This window comes from Aulonocara sp. 'chitande type north' Nkhata Bay, linkage group LG6 (genome assembly GCF_057382095.1).
Source record: "Aulonocara sp. 'chitande type north' Nkhata Bay isolate Kocher_YH1m ecotype deep benthic linkage group LG6, A_spYH_male_GT1.1, whole genome shotgun sequence".
NCBI lineage: Eukaryota > Metazoa > Chordata > Actinopteri > Cichliformes > Cichlidae > Aulonocara > Aulonocara sp. 'chitande type north' Nkhata Bay.
Window position 1 is genome coordinate 39,867,340 of NC_141349.1, and position 16,602 is coordinate 39,883,941.

General features: G+C 40.4%; 1 protein-coding gene across 2 annotated transcripts; it reads left to right on the plus strand.

Moving 5' to 3' along the window:
* The first annotated feature begins 982 nt into the window (after positions 1-982).
* On the plus strand, positions 983-15,121 carry LOC147328498 (multidrug and toxin extrusion protein 1-like). 2 transcript variants are annotated; one of them, XM_086296903.1, is made up of 16 exons: positions 984-2,036; positions 8,002-8,103; positions 8,193-8,261; positions 8,484-8,632; positions 9,670-9,712; positions 10,605-10,649; positions 10,750-10,847; positions 11,119-11,216; positions 11,495-11,676; positions 11,751-11,859; positions 12,389-12,464; positions 12,854-12,923; positions 13,017-13,149; positions 13,631-13,725; positions 13,803-13,866; positions 13,939-15,121. In XM_086296903.1, the coding sequence occupies exons 1-16, from the start codon at positions 1,863-1,865 to the stop codon at positions 14,181-14,183; spliced, it is 1,752 nt and encodes a 583-aa protein (XP_086153029.1). In that variant the 5' UTR covers positions 984-1,862; the 3' UTR covers positions 14,184-15,121. The 2 variants fall into 2 exon arrangements, with proteins under 2 accessions (XP_086153028.1, XP_086153029.1); XM_086296902.1 differs by having other exon boundaries at positions 983-2,036; positions 13,803-15,121.
* Positions 15,122-16,602: the final 1,481 nt, after the last annotated feature.

A 16,602-nucleotide genomic window follows, 5' to 3' on the forward strand; every position in this document is an offset into this window, starting at 1 on the left:
TGCTAAATCATGAATTAAGTGTGACTAACTGCATTTTTTTTTTTTTTTGCAAGCTGATTTTAATTCCTCCACAGTGACGTGAATAACTCATTGCCAGTTCTTTACTACGGCGACTGTAGACCGCTGGAACAGCTGTGGCTCGCAGACACAGCGTGTGCCAAACTGCGGTTTATGTGTAACAGTTTGTGTTTGGTGAAATTTGCTGAGCAGTTTCAGACACTACATTTGAAGTTAGCTGCCCCTTGCTTACTTTGTACTTCTGTAGCACCAGCTACATGATGAAACGGCTCCATTAACTGAAGGTGCTCACTTTAACCACCAGCTGTAAAGACTATCCTTGTGGAAAATGCTGTGTCAGTCCAGCAGGTACTTTTTTTTAATCATGAAGGAAAGCTCTTACTGCGGGCCACTCTAATTTAGGTGACTTTCCCATGATAAGTCTAGTTAAACCAGATTAATTTCTTAAACTAAACCTCTTACTGGTAGATAATCTTTATCAACATTATAAAACACCCTGTAATTGTATTCCTAGACTAAGACGTATTCAGGTGTAGTGAACATGAGACGTAGAAGATCGAAATGACTCACGCCGAAATAAATACATTAAAAATCTGTACATAAATTTAAAAAAAAACCTTTAATTTGACCAATATTTTACAATTAATCTACATATAGTATACTGTTAGTTTTTTTGTTTATTTACCCATTATTTAGTTATCATTTATCAATATTTCCAGTCTTTTCTCTCTATGTTAATATTTATGGAAGTCCTGCACCACTTGCATAACCTTGTTCAGAGTCATTTTCAAGAGTTAAAAACATAGATTGTATATAAAAGAGGAATGTTGTGATATTACCATCTTATAGCCACAGATACCTCCTAAGTGCTAAGTAATATACAAATAATGCACAGCCTCTTGGGCAGGCGAACAACACACTGTATTATTATTATTTATCACGCCATTCTGATAAAATTGTTTAAAAGGCACCAACAACACAAACACAGGAGTGAGGATAGGTCAGAGGGAGAAACCAGGCCACCTACAGCTATCTGTGTCTGTGCGCCTGTCAAACAAAGCAGCCATGCTGCTATGTGTAGCACCTTCCTACTCAGCTGACCCAAACACACACGTTCATATATTGCTTTTATCTATACCTAAGGACTTTCTTACACACACACACACACACACACACACACACACACACACACACACACACACACACACACACACACACACACACACAAACAAACTCGGGGGTCAGTACCCAAGGATCCTGCAAGACAACCTGCTCAACCACCTGAACCAAAGTTGCCCAGATGCAAAACAATCCAGCATCGCAAACAGACTCTGCAGACAGTCTGACCTGCAAAAACTATTAATTTTCAACATTTTTTTCTGATGAAAGTATGTTAATGTATATTAGTTTGAGGACCGAACTTTATGCAAGTCAGTGTGAGGAAGACTGTTCTGTTTTTTTGCACCCATACTTCTACTGTTATGAAATTATTGTCCACCTAGATTTTTTATCTTTTTTCCAATTACTGAACTAAAATAAAAATTGTTTGTTTGGTTTCTCTTCCTTCCCCATAGATTAGACAGTGAGTGTTAAACACACACTTAGCGGGTCTGTCGCCGTGCTGTGGCACGCGCTATTTACAAGTGTAAACACTCCCAAACTTCCCAGCAGCAGTATACACATGCACGAGGACACTCCTCAACTTACAGCGCGTGTCTGGCCCCTCCTCATCGTGATCCCGTTATCAAAACATCAGCCTCTACTAGATACAGTAGCTGCTGAGAGCGAAGCAGTGACAGAAAGCAGTCCGGCTGTTTGCAGAGAACACTTGGATCTGTTCAATTATGGACGCTTCGGTAAAAACAGCAGGAAAATGCACAGAGGCAGCGAGGGGGGATTTAAAGGAAGGTGAAGTGGCACAGAGCTCCCGCGGCTGTTGCCAGAAATGTGTCCCTGGATTCATTCCGACAGTTTACCGCAATGAGCTTGTGCAACTTTTCAAACTAGCGGGACCAGTGGTAAGACTGTGTGGACACAACTGAATAGCTATATTTAACTGTAGTGGTGTTTTTATTCGGACATTATTTGGCATCCCTGTTTGTCGCTCTCTGTGTGATGTTACTGATTTACTACAGACGTTGTGCCATGTGTCAGTAAACTTGGGACTCGTTATTAAGACTGTGTTATATCTCGTCCCGTTTGTTTAAACTAAACAAACCCGGGACTGTAGGACCGAGCTGTTTATATCTGTTTAGTTGCTTAGACAGGTTTGTGTTAGGTTTTGTATTGTTGGTTGTCATTTATGCTTAGAAATATTTAACCATGTATGCTTAGAGGTGTATAATTAATTGTGTAGTGATAGGTTGTGTGATCTTTAACAGGCTGCAGAGGCTTGGTGTGTATTCCACACTAGAATGCACACCCACATCCTGGGAGCACGAGAGAGGTCGTACCTTCTCTTATTGTTTTATGGTAGGATTAACGTAGCTACGTCTGTTCTAGTCTAAGTGCTTTTTGTTTAGATGAGCTGCAGGAGTTCCTCACCATGTTATCTAGGGTGAACCATCTAGGGTGAGGGGGGGGGGGGCTACCCTCTTCCCGTGTCAAGGATGTTTACCTTTGTGCTTTCATGTATATGACCCTTTGATCAGCAGTACCACACACACACACACACACACACACAGTATTCTTTGTTCACATGTATACCTATGTAAGATGCTATATGTTAATGACCCTATGCATATTCATGTAACCACAATAAAGGCAAGGCAAGGCAAGTTTATTTGTATAGCACAATTCAACAAGGTGATTCAAAGTGCTTTACAGAGACATTAGAAACAAGAACAAATAAAAAGCATGATTTAAAATTGATTAAAACAAGCAAATAAACTAACTAACTAACTAATTAACAAACAAACAAACAAACAAAACAGTATATAAAATCAAAACAGATAAAATCAGAACAGTAGATAAAATCAGTAGTTAAATGTAAGTTTTGAAATTTAAGCTTAAAGTGTGGATTTGGTGCTTTATTCAAATGCAGCTGAGAACAGGTGAGTCTTCAACCTGGATTTAAATAAACTGAGTGTTTCAGCTGATCTGAGGCTTTCTGGGAGTTTGTTCCAGATATAAGGAGCATAAAAGCTGAATGCAGCTTCTCCGTGTCTGGTTCTGACTCTGGGAACTGATAAAAGACCGGATCCAGATGACCTGAGGGATCTGGAAGGTTCATACTGGGTCAGGAGGTCATTGATGTATTTTGGTCCTAAACCATTCAGAGCTTTATAGGCCAGCATCAGAACTTTAAAGTCTATCCTCTGACGGACAGGCAGCCAGTGTAAGGACCTGTGTTTAGCTGGAGAAAATTGTGGCACAACCAGTCATTGATTTCCTCAATGCATTTACCAAGAGCCTGTACAGGGCCTCGGTCTCCTGGTGACATTGTGATATATATTTGTGTGTCATCTGCATAGCTGTGATAGTTTATTTTGTTGTTGTTTATAATCTGTGCCAGTGGGAGCATGTAGATGTTAAACAGAAGGGGTCCCAAGATGGAACCTTGGGGAACTCCACATGTGATACTTGTCTGCTCAGATGTGAAGTTACCTATTGATACAAAGTATTTCCTGTTTTCTAAGTATGTTTTGAACCAGTTTAGTACAGTTCCTGAAAGACCTGTCCAGTTCTCCAGTCGTTTGAGTAATATGTTGTGGTCAACTGTATCAAATGCTGCACTGAGATCCAGTAAAACTAGGACTGACATTTTTCCACTGTCTGTATTCAGACATATGTCATTAAACACTTTGGTCAGAGCAGTTTCAGTGCTGTGGTTCTGTCTAAAACCTGACTGGAAGGCATCGTAGCAATTATTCTGTTTTAAGAAGTAACTGAGCTGTTGAGAAACTGCTTTTTCAATGATCTTACTTAAAAACGGGAGATTTGAGATCGGCCTGTAGTTGTTCATTTGTGTCTTGTCAAGATTGTCCTTTTTCAGTATAGGTTTGATTACAGCAGTTTTTAGTGATTCTGGAAACACACCTGATAATAAAGAAAAGTTGACGATCTGTAACAGGTCTGACTCTAAAGTCTTTGAGACCTTTTTGAAAAAACTTGTTGGCAGGACATCTAAACAGCAGGAGGAGGAGTTCAGTTGACCTAAGATGTCCTCCAGGTCTTTGCTGTTAATAGGTTGAAACTGTTTCATGGTGTTTAAACAGTTTTTTGGTGGACACAGTACATATCCTGGATCTGCTGTTGATGTACCAATTGCTTGTCTAATTTTTTGGATTTTTTCAGTGAAGAATTTGGCAAAGTCATTGCAGGCCATGGTCGAATGAAGTTCAGCTGCCACTGACACAGGAGGGTTTGTTAGCCTGTCAACTGTAGAAAATAAGACCCGAGCATTATGGCTGTTTTTAGTGATGATGTCAGAGAAGTAGGACCTCCTTGCATTCCTCAGTTGTAAATTATAATTGTGAAGTTTCTCTTTATAAATGTCATAATGAACCTGGAGGTTTGTTTTTCTCCATCTGCGCTCAGCTTTCCTACACTCTCTTTTTTCATTTTTCACCAGTGTGGAGTTTCTCCATGGAGACTTTTTCCTTCCAGAGATAACCTTCACCTTAATGGGAGCAATAGTGTCCATTACATTTAACATGTTAGCATTGAAGCTATTGACGAGCTCATTGACTGACCCTCTGGGCAGGTCAGGTGTTAATGGGAAGACCTGGTTAAAAATTGCACTACTGTGTTCAGTTATACACCGTTTTGTGATCACTGTTGTTGATATATTTGTGTGGGCTGAGATTTTACTTTCAAAGAAAACACAGTAATGATCAGACAGGCCCACATCAGACACAGTAACCTTTGAAATGCTCAGGCCTTTGGAGATCAGTAGGTCAAGAGTGTGTCCTCTATTATGTGTGGCCTCTGTTACATGCTGAGTCAGCCCAAAGTTGCCCAGAGTGTTACTCAGGTCTTTAGTCCCTTTGTCCTGAGGGTTGTCCACATGAATGTTAAAATCCCCAACAATAATTACACAGTCAAAATCAACACAGATCACAGACAGCAGTTCACTGAGGTCATTAAAAAAGTCTGTGCAGTATTTGGGAGGCCTGTAAACATTAAGAAACACAACTTTGGATGGGGCCTTCAGCTGTAAAGCCACATATTCAAAAGACTGAAAACTTCCAGGAGATAGCTGCTTACATTGAAATGATTCATTAAATAAGACAGCAACCCCCCCTCCTCTCCTGCTCACCCTGGCCTCACTGATAAAACTGTAGTTAGGAGGGGTCGTCTCGATGAGAACAGCTCCACTGTTACTTTGGTCCAACCAAGTTTCAGTTAAAAACATAAAATCAAGGCTGTGCTCAGTGATTAAATCATTAATTAAAAATGTTTTCCCAGCTAGAGATCTAATGTTTAATAAAGCCAACTTAAGTGTTTTAGAGGTATTACTTGTCCCCTCGTGTTTGGGAGCAGTCTGTGGCACACAAGGTATGTTTACTATGTTTAAAGATCTTTTAGAGTGCAGCTCTCTGTGTTTTGACCAGGCCACATGTCTCCTGTCACCTAAAAGTACAGAAATTTTAAAACCTTCTAGTAAACAGGGTCCCAGCTTCTCCTGGGAAAAGTCATCACTGCCATAATCCTCACAGCCCGGACCCTTCACACATCACGCATCAGACTGCGGAGACAGGGCATGAAGAGGAACTAAGGGGGGCGAGGCTGGGCAATGTGACTTCGATTGCTCTGTTGAGGGTGGGGCTCGATGGCGAACCTTTGGCCGCTCTGGTGGGGGGTTTATGGGGGACAAAAAGGGATTGGGACGGGGGGTAGATCTGAGCCCAGCATTGACCCGCTCCATCATCACCTCAGTGAATTTCAGGTGTGGGGAGGAGGGAGAAAGGGAGGGGGAGGAGGGTGATGGCCTGTCAGGGGTTTGGGGGACTGGGGAAGGTCGTGGTCCCTTGTCCTGGTCGTTGGTGTTGTTGAGAGAGTTGGAGGCAAATAGGGACCCCTCTTCTTGCCTTAGATGTCTCTCCTTTCTGAGGCTCTTCCTCAGATGCCATGGATGTCTCTCCTTTCTGAGGCTCTTCCCGGGTGGGGGCAAATGGAGCTCCTCTTCAAGGTTTCTGCTGGGCTTTGTCTGTTCTTGGAGTTCTGTTTGTTCCTCTTTATGAGATAACTCCTCGTTTATCTCAGCCTTGGCACCAAGCACGGATGGATGACGTATGAAATAAAACAAGTTGGAGATGAACAGTTTCACCCCTGACTTGTTAAAATTAAATCCATTTGCTTTGAACAGATGCCTGCGTTCCCAAAAAGTATTAAAGTTGTCGATAAAGTGCACTGAGTGGTCAGCACATGCTGATATAAGCCATTTATTCAGTGTAAACAACCTGCTGAATCTCTCGTCTCCTCCTCTGACCGGCGGTACAGGTCCACTGATGAATACAGCTGCATTCAGAGAGTTTACAGTATTTAATAATCCAGTAAAGTCCCGTTTCAGAACCTCCGACTGTTGTTTGGACACATCGTTTGACCCTGTATGCAGAACAATGTTTGTCACAGTTGGATATTCATCTGCAATTTGAAGAATTCTCTCCTTCAGGTTGTTGACCATATCGTTAGGAAAGCAGAGGACTTTAGTGTTCTTACCGCACATCCTTTGTACATCCTTTACGGCAGAGTCACCCAGAATCAGAGTTTCAGGCCTAGCCTTTAGCTTTCCCTGTGGCCTTTCACTTTTTAACAGATTTTCAGACCTTATTTCGCTGCTTTTAGATGGATGGTTGTCCGATATAGATCCAGGGTCCTTTGATAGTGGAGCAAATCTGTTCTGCAGTTTCACATTCAGTTGTTTTGGAGGTTTGTTGTTAACCTTCCTATTCACGGTTGTCCAGTCCTGTTTCCTCCCGTATACAGGGGTAGAAGAGCTTCTCTGTCTCGTAGGAAGTGAAGGCCAGTCGGTTTCAGAGATTTCAGCTCGCTGTGCCCTGCCTGTGATACGTCCTCCCCCTTCCAGGAGACATGATTTATGTCTTGGTTTTGCACCAAGACAGTCTAAGGGGGGATTATCACTTGAGGATTTATAATAATGCACAGAGTCTACTTTCTTGGTCATGTTATCTGTGCTCCTTAGCTGTGTACTAGCTTGCTCATCGCCATTGTTTTGAATCAAAGGCAAGGTTGTTTCATTTCCACACAGTCCATTTACCTCCACGTTTACTTCTAAGCGATGAATTTTTGTCTCCAGTACTGCAATCTTCTGCAGGAGGCTGTGGTAGTCATCTGTGGAGAGGGAAGGCATCTTGTTGCTAGTTAGCCTAGCGGTTAGCACCTTTCCAGGCTATTGAGGCTGCTCGGTGCCCAGACGCTGTAATCAGGCTTCAGCTGTGTCTAGGCCACAGACACACGGAGCGCTGAGGACAAGGTAACCATAAAATGTTGCTGTTTCTGTTAAGAACACTCTAGTCCTAATGATCTACAAGTGTCCAGAAGTTATCGCAGGTAAGCTCACACGGAAAAAAGGGAAAAAATCAGCCAGGAGTGCTATGGGGAGCCTGGCTGAGAGTCTGATGGAGGTCAAGTGGTGGGACGACACTTGGCTCTAGGCAGGTCTCCCTCATGCATGAGTAAACCAGAGAACTTTGGTGCCTTGTGTCTTGCTTTGCTGTGTAATTATATTGTCTTCAACGTTCCAGCGAATAGGTTCAAGCTACAAACCTATCAGTTTGGCATCATGTTTATTTAATTTTAGATGCATTAATTGTGTTTTTATGGCTTATTTGGATTATATGTCAAATTAGTCCAGATTTTGCTTAAAGCTCAACAACATACATTTGCTTCAATATTTCTTAAATGTTTAACATCCTTAAGTTACTAAATGTTTTAACCATATTCATTACTTATTTATTTTTCCTTTAAATGTATTTCTAAATACAACACAGAGTCAGTATCTCCTCTTCTGTGCTTCAGGTCATTTCCCAGTTCATGATTTTCATGATCGGTTTTGTCAGCACGGTGTTCTGTGGTCACCTGGGGAAAACTGAACTTGCAGCTGTAGCATTATCAATTGCGGTGAGCAGACATTTCAGTGCCTTTGTTGTTGAACTGTAAATATGCATCATTTTTTACCCCACTTTATGCATGTTGTGTTTCGTTTGCAGGTAGTTAACGTCACTGGTATTTCCATTGGCACCGGTTTGTCATTAACTTGTGATACCCTCATATCTCAGGTAGGGTCCTCACCAGAGCTTTCACTTTATTTGTGTAACCAAGACAAACACAAGCAGCACAGCTGGGTTCCCAGGTTCTCCTGGAATGCCCTTTTAAACATCTCAACACTGAGCTTTTGTGTGGAGTTATTTTTCTATGATCAGTCATACCCTTGTTCTTTGGTGGGATTCTGTGTTTTCCAACTTTTCTCACCCGAGCGTCTGTCTACCTGTTTCACGCAGACGTATGGGAGCGGTAACTTGAAGCGTGTGGGTGTGATTCTCCAGAGGGGAGTTCTGATTCTGCTGCTGGCCTGTTTCCCTTGTTGGGCCATCCTCATCAACACTGAGCCTCTCCTACTTGCTGTCAAACAGAGTCCAGAGGTCGCCAGGTGAGCTGTTATTAACCAGCAATAACAGACGCGTGGATGTTGTGACACTGCTGAGCATGTGTCTGTCTCACTCTTAAAGAAACACAAATTATGCAAAATGCCAAGCACTGTTAGTTTGTGCAAAACAATGCAGTAATCTAAAAGCACATTATACCTGCAGTGGCAGTGAACAGTTAACTGAGCACTGGAAAATTCAGACGTTTTCCTGAACAAAGGTTTTAGCTAAAGCCAAAAAGAAAAAGAACTGTGGTACCAGCTGTGTAAAAATATTTTTAAACCAGTTTTGTTCATTTGTTGAAGTATCATAGACTAGAAATGTCTGTTTAACTGCTAAATCCTCCACTTTCTTCACCACCGTTGTTCAGTTTTTAATCTGAACTGTCAGTGTGCTGGTTCTTACTGTTTACTGTTCACTGACTTTTTTCTAAACATAACACAAATATGTGAATTCAGTAATGCAAAGGCATGAATTTTTCATTCAGGAGAACAAATTATGACCTCTTCACACAGATTATGGAAATATTTAACTTTGTACTTGCAGGGCTTTAAAATTAAACTCAGGAAAACAGCAATTTGCATGTCAGCTGTTAAAGTCACTCAGCTTTCTATGCAAGTGAGTTTAGGGTTCATCATTACTAACCTGTGAGGAATAACTGGTTAGATTTGTGTACTGGTTTACAGCCCAGCAGCGTCTCAGACTACATGCTATGTTAACATGCCAGTGACATGTCTCGACTTTTGGGTAAAGTTGCAAAAAACGTAATTGACATCACGAGACCTGAGATGCATTTTCAGTTTGTCTAAACTATTTGGGATTAGTTGGATCTGATAAGTTCAAAAATGAAGCATCATCATTGGTCACACAGGGTTTATTTTACAGCATAACACAATGAAGTCACTGTTGTTTACCAAAGTAGGAAACAGTAATGTGCAGAATGAAGTAAAAGAACAAGAAAAATACAATGTGCCCATAATTTATGTGCAGTCACCATCAACAGTGTTGCAGGCTTACTTTGTCTTTTCATTTCCACATGAAGCCTTTCCCAGCTCTATGTGAAGATCTTCATGCCTGCTCTGCCGGTGAGTTTGATTTGACAGAGTTTTGAAAGGTGTTAAATAACCAATTTCAGCACAGCTAAAAGATCTGTTAGATCTCTGTTCCAGATGCAAAGTTCTTAACAGTTTAATAGATTTACACATGGTTAGGTTTGTGCGGTCTTTCATGTTTGACGCCTGCTGATCTTGGTTGATGACGACTTTTTCTCCAGAAGCAGCTTAACGTTTTAGGTTGTTATTACAATGTATTAACATCAAACACTCATTATTCCCAGAGGATTCAGTTCAAGCCATCCGTAAATTTTCTTCCACTTGTTCAAATCAGGGTTGCAGGGGCACTGGAACCTATCCCAGCTGTCACAGGTCTAGAGGCAGGGTACAACCTGCACAGTGTATAGCAGGGCTAATGAAGAGACACGAACCATTCACGAACACATTTATATCTCCAGCCAATTTAAAAATCACCAGTTAACCTAATATGCATGTCTCTGGACTGTGGGAGGAAGCTGGAATTCCCAAAGAGGACCCACAGGCACAGGGACAACATACAAGCCTTGCCTAGATTCAAAGGACCTTAGCTAACTGTCCAAATTCTTAGCTCAGTTCATTTTTTTAGCAGCTCCAATTCACAACAGTCACATTAAGGCACTTATATTGCAGAAAATCAGAAAGCAATCCCACAAACTCTGGGACAGAGTAGACAAGGGTTAATGACATTCAGTGGAGGCATATAAATGCAATGAATCTGTAGTAACTGTAACTTATTGTCATTTGACATGTTTCTCAGCTTTGGCTGTTTATTATCTTCAGTAAAAAGTGTTAGCGTGCTGATTAACCTAAGATCCGATCATGTGCTCAAATTTGTTCTTCGCTTCTGTCAATGAGTCTCTTATCATTTAATGTTTGCTTTCTTCAGGCTGCTTTCATGTACCAGCTGCAGGGGAGGTATCTTCAAAATCAGGTGCTTGAACGTGCATATGGCCCAACATTACCTTAATAGTTGGCTGTGCATTTAAAACATTAACATGAATGTTATGTGTATTTTGTGCTTTGGTGTACAGGGAATTATATGTCCTCAAGTTATAACTGGAGCAATTGGAAATGTCTTTAACGCAATATTCAACTACGTCCTCATCCATCAGCTGGATTTGGGTGTTGCGTAAGTTTTCCTCCATCATTCCTGTGACATCATTGGTTGAATGTAACTCTAAATTCAGTCAAAGAAAACTAATGTGTTTTAAATTCTTTATTTAATGATTCAGTGAATTTAACACAGATTGCACGATAGATTAAATGACTAAAAAGTCAAATAAAACTTACATTACCTTCTAATTTTAGTTTGGGTAGCTCTGTTGATAGCGTTTCATTTGATTGTCACTTTAAATATGTGGCATTAAATGTTTATTTTTTACGGTGTTTTTGTCTTTAAGTGGATCAGCAGCAGCCAATGCCATCTCCCAGTATTTGCTGGCAGCAGTCTTATTCATTTACATGTACTTGAGAGGTCTGCATAAGGCTACATGGGCAGGTCAGTCATTTTACTTCTACAGGGAATCTTGAACTTGCTGAAATGTTTTTATTTTGCTGTGTCATTCGTGACAGTTACTATTCTTTAACAGGAGGGTTTCAATAAACTTTAAGACATCTCTGTAATAGTTAAAACGTGTGGGATTTAAATAACATTTCATGGTAAGGTCAAATATATGTAAATCCTTCATTGGTAATTGTTGATCCTAGGCCTATCATAAAATTATAATTTAAACCAATAGTTTGAAAGATGACATATAGAGTCACTCTGACCCACAGGTTGGTCCCTTGACTGTCTCCAGGAGTGGGGACCCTTTGTCCAGCTGGCTGTCCCCAGCATGCTCATGCTCTGTCTGGAGTGGTGGATGTTTGAAGTGGGAGGATTCCTGGCCGGTGTGATCAGTGAGGCCGAGTTGGGAGCTCAGTCAATAACCTACGAGCTGTCCATTCTAGCATACATGGTAACTCCACTCAGTTTTGCTTGCATGTTGACTTGGCGTTACATTTTGGAATTACACATGGACTTTTTCCATAGATTCCACTAGGGTTTGCTAGTGCTGCCAGCGTACGGGTTGGGAATGCACTTGGTGCAGGAAACATCGAGCAGGCCAAGCTGTCAAGCAAAGTCCCCATCATCTGTGCATGTAAGAACCGACGTATTATTGTCTGTGTTACATAAATGGAAAGCACTAAAAATACTGATAACTGAGCAGTAGCAGCTCTAGTTTCATTTCATATTGAGCCTCATGAATAGAAAATTTTGAATAAAATATTGTTAAATAAGCATATGAAGCATAAATGTAATAAAATATAAATCCATCCGTCCCGCCACCTCCTTAACAGCTTATCCAATACCATATTGTTGATGGGAGCTTATCCCATCATTAGCTAACCTAGCATGGATGTCTTTGGACTGTGGAAGGAAGCTGTACCGAGCTATAAACCATGCAGGAAGGTACTTCACAGCAAAACGGTCATGGGTTTAAATCCACTGGCTGCCTGTGTCCTCTTGACCCATCAGAGTAAATCAATAAAAATGTAATCTAATAAACCTGGCTGCTGTATTTAAAGTGCTTTCTGTGTTCTTGTCATCGCTTTTTCCTTCAATATTAAAATTGAATGATTTTAAAAGAGTGTAATGCATTTTATTCTGGTTTCTTTTTCTCGTTGCAGTCATAATAGCGTGCTTTGTCAGCGCTATTTTCTGTGCCTGTAAAAATGTAATTGGATACATTTTTACTTCAGAGCTGTAAGTATAATTTCTGACCTTTAACCTCTACTCTAGGACGAGTTTCTCCGTTACTTATTTTGGTATTCTTGTATAGGTCACATCAGGTTGTTTTATGTGGCTGCTTGAACTGTTGAATGTTAAGTAAGGCTTTAACTTTCATGCTGACTCACAGACACATACGGGTGCCAAATTAAAAAAAAACAGTTACGCTTGTTATTCATCCCTTTGTCCCAGTGTCCATTTCATTAACTGAAACAAGACTGGTTTACATTGTTGATTAGATAAAAACGAACACAATAATCAAATAATTTCATGTTACATGGAGCTCATTGCATTGAAGGTCGTTTTTCAAGTTTGTGTATGCTTCATGGTGTTTGACTGTATTTTAACTGCACATATTTTTTTAGTGATATTTTGCAGAGGGTTTCTGACATCATGTTGGTGTTTGGTTTCTTGCATCTTGGTGATGCAATTGCGGTAAGAAATGATTTTACAGCAGTGATCAACATTTTAGGCTAATACTGAAAAATATAAAATGTGATTCAGAGAAATCTGTGTTTGTGTTTACAGGGCGTGACTGGAGGAGTTGTCAGAGGTGTAGGAAAGCAGTCGGTTGGTGCTCTGTGTAACCTGATCGGGTACTACTTTATTGGCTTACCCACTGGCGTGTCCCTGATGTTTGCAGCCAAAATGGGAGTTGTAGGTGAGGGTGGCAGAGCAGTGAAGTCATTCCAAGTTCTTTTATTTTCCTTCACAGTAAATTAATGTGACATATTCAAGATAAGAGAAAATATTATTTGCTGTTGTTGTCATCTTTCGGTGATTATTTACAGTTTTACACAAAATCATGAAATACAAAATGCTCAGAATTACAATTACATAGAAAAATAAATACATTAGATGTAAAGAAAAAAAAGTACTAATAGGAAAAATTAAATCTTTAACCTTTTAAATGAAACATTTTAGACAGTATTCTTTATCTAATCTTACCTTAAATTGTCTTTCATTAAAATGATGCATATACTGCTGACGCTATGCGAAAGCGACAATCACCGCATGTTAAGTCTTTCAGGTTATGCTGTATTGGGAACAAATGTGTGCAGCAGTCAGAAATTAAATGTACCTCCGGCCTGACAAGCAGGCAACCCATTAAAACTCTTCTTCTTCTGTTTTTTCTGCTGTAGGATTTTGGGCAGGCCTTACGGTTTGCGTGTTCGTGCAGTCGATCTTTTTCATCACATTTTTGTGCAAACTCAATTGGAAGAAGGCTGCTGAAGAGGTGCACACCTGCATCTATTGACAGTTTATCACACTTTCACTCATCAAAGCATGTCATTAACTGTTGTGTCTGATCAGGCTGAAGTGCGAGCGGGAGTCCGCGTCAAAGAAGAAAAAGACACGATCAAGATGGAAAATAGAGGTGAGTGGGCAAACTGGCTGAAACATCCCATTATTACAGTGTCTTATTCATACTTCTCTTTCCAAACCCTAGACTCTAATCTCATCCAGACCCCAATCAGTACTATTGCATCCAGTGGTGAGAGCGCCGAGGTGGACCACGTATTGATGGAGATGCAAATACCAGAAGAGAGTCAAACCACCAACACCACTACAGTGGGAGATGTTCTGTCAGTGTCACAGCTGGTGTTACGGCGCGGCCTGGCGATACTCATCATGATCCTCATCCTCGCTGCTGGAGTCATTACCAACACCGTCCTCACTCCACTGCTGAAATGATGCAAAGTTGACAGTTGGACAAAAAGCACAAAGTTTATCTAAGTAAAACAAATGCACCTTCTTTTGTGGGAGGGTTACTTACACTGTTGATTCAACAGAGGAACAGCTGTGTGCAGTCTGTGCCCCGTCTTACAGTGTCCGGCCACAGAGATGAATTCAATAAGATGAAAAGGGCGGAATATGTAGTAAACAAAGGACAGCTTTATTAAGGCCTTTAATGAAAATGTGTGTAAAATGAGGCCACTGTTTGATAATGATAATCAGTTTGATGATATTTTTACAGTCAATTTGTAACATACAGAACCTGCAAATAATTTAATGCACATTTTATGAAGCGTCCAGTCCTCTCATTTCATTTTATATTTTGCTGTAATACCATTCACACTGTAGCAGTATGTAGCAACTTTAAAGATATTGTTTGCATACAGTTAGTCACACTCCTTTTAAACATCACTGATAAACCTGTGTATCCTTGCTTGCAACTGTTGGAGCAGTCCACCTCTTTCCTTCATGTACATCTTAGGCAGGGTTAAGACAAGGAAACACAAAAGCACGCTCTCTTCACTGGGACTAGGCCTGCTCTTGTAGGCAAAAAGAAAGCACTGTGTATCTTTACACACTATATAACTTTTTTCTGCTGACCTTTGTCCAGTGTTGGTGCAGGACAGTGAGATCCAGGCCACATTTCAGTTTGAGAACAGAATATAACAGAACAAAAAACTTTTATTGTAGGGTGGAACTGGTTCCAGATTGGGCACTTGGTCTGTTTTGGTGGAAGGAAGATACTGATGTTTTAATACTAAAGTAACATTCTTTACAGTCTGTATTTTCAGAATAAAACTATGACTGTGGTATGAAAAGTGGGACGTCTTCCAGTAATGATTTATAGAAATATTGTTTAACTGTACTCGTTTTGTCAATAAAAGGTCGAAGTTACTTGACCAAAACAGAACTCCAGTGATAGTTTTGTTTGTTTTTTAGTTGAGGGTTCGTGCATGAACCTTGGGGTTATTGTTGTATATACAGTGTTGGGAAGGTTACTTTTAAAATGTATTCCATTACAGAATGCATGCCCCAAAATGTATTCTGTAACGTATTCCGTTACGTTACTCAATGACAGTAACGTATTCTGAATACTTTGGATTACTTAATATATTATCATGCTTTTTACAACTACATGAATGTACTATTGCTGTGTGATTTATTACTATTACTGAAGGTCCACGGCTCCGAACTGTAGTAAAGGGAGCTCTGACTACTACGGCGGGGTCCCTGTCGGCTCGTAGCTGAAAAATAGCTTTACTTTGTTGTGTGGGTCAACTTTTCTTGCGAGAAACAGAGAGAGGCGTTGAAAGGCTGCTTCAACGGAACTTATTGTTTTCGGAGGAAAACACGAACACGGTGTACAGTCGAGTCTTAATAGCTTACTTACAACTGGGCTCGTCAGGCACTCTTCTTGGCTGAAGTCGTTATTATTATATTTACATGCTTCCAGCTCCCGTTATTGCTCGATGACAACTCGTACCTTTCCACTCCCCTTTTTCTCCCTCCTCGCACTCACAGACACATAACGTGTATGGCAGTCCATTCTCCCTGCAGCACGGACTACACTGAACATGATGCTACATTCTTTAGAGCTATGCTTGTAGCATTCTGCTTGTTAGCTTAGCACAACAACAACAACAACGAAAAGGCGCTCTCTAACCCAGGAAACACACAGTCGCAGAGAGAGAGAGCGTCGCCCTGTAACCATGGCAACCGTAACGCTGCCGCCTGGAACAACAGAACGTAGCTGTCAAACAAAACCCAAACAGTCCTGACCCGCGACAATATGAAACAGGAAAGTACCGCAGTGTAATCCATTTATTTCAACAAAGTAACTGTATTCTAAATACCACCTTTTTAAACGGTAACTGTAACGGAATACAGTTACTCATATTTTGTATTTTAAATACGTAACGGCGGTACATGTATTCCGTTACTCCCAAACACTGTGTATATATGTAGTGTTTTGTATGCACACAAAATACATTTCAATGCCTTTGCCAGCATGTCCCCAAAACACATTGAATAACTGATTTCTCTGTGTAAAAGGATACAAATACCAAAGAAGATTTATCAGAATACTTTAGTGATCCCTAGGGGAAATTCTTTTTCGTTACAGTGCTCCATTATAAACAACCATTAACAAAGACAGACAATATGCTAACTAAGAATAGCACAATATATACAGGCATATATATACATAAAGGTCACTTGTTAATAAATAGCTGAAAAAGGAAGAACATGCGCAAAAAGGGTGTAGCTGTTGCCGTAAACAGTGTGTTAAGTGGATGCGTGTGTTAAGTGGATACGTAATTCTTTAATTACTTGTTATAGTCACGTAATTAAAGAATTGTTTTAATTTTGCAGTGTCTGT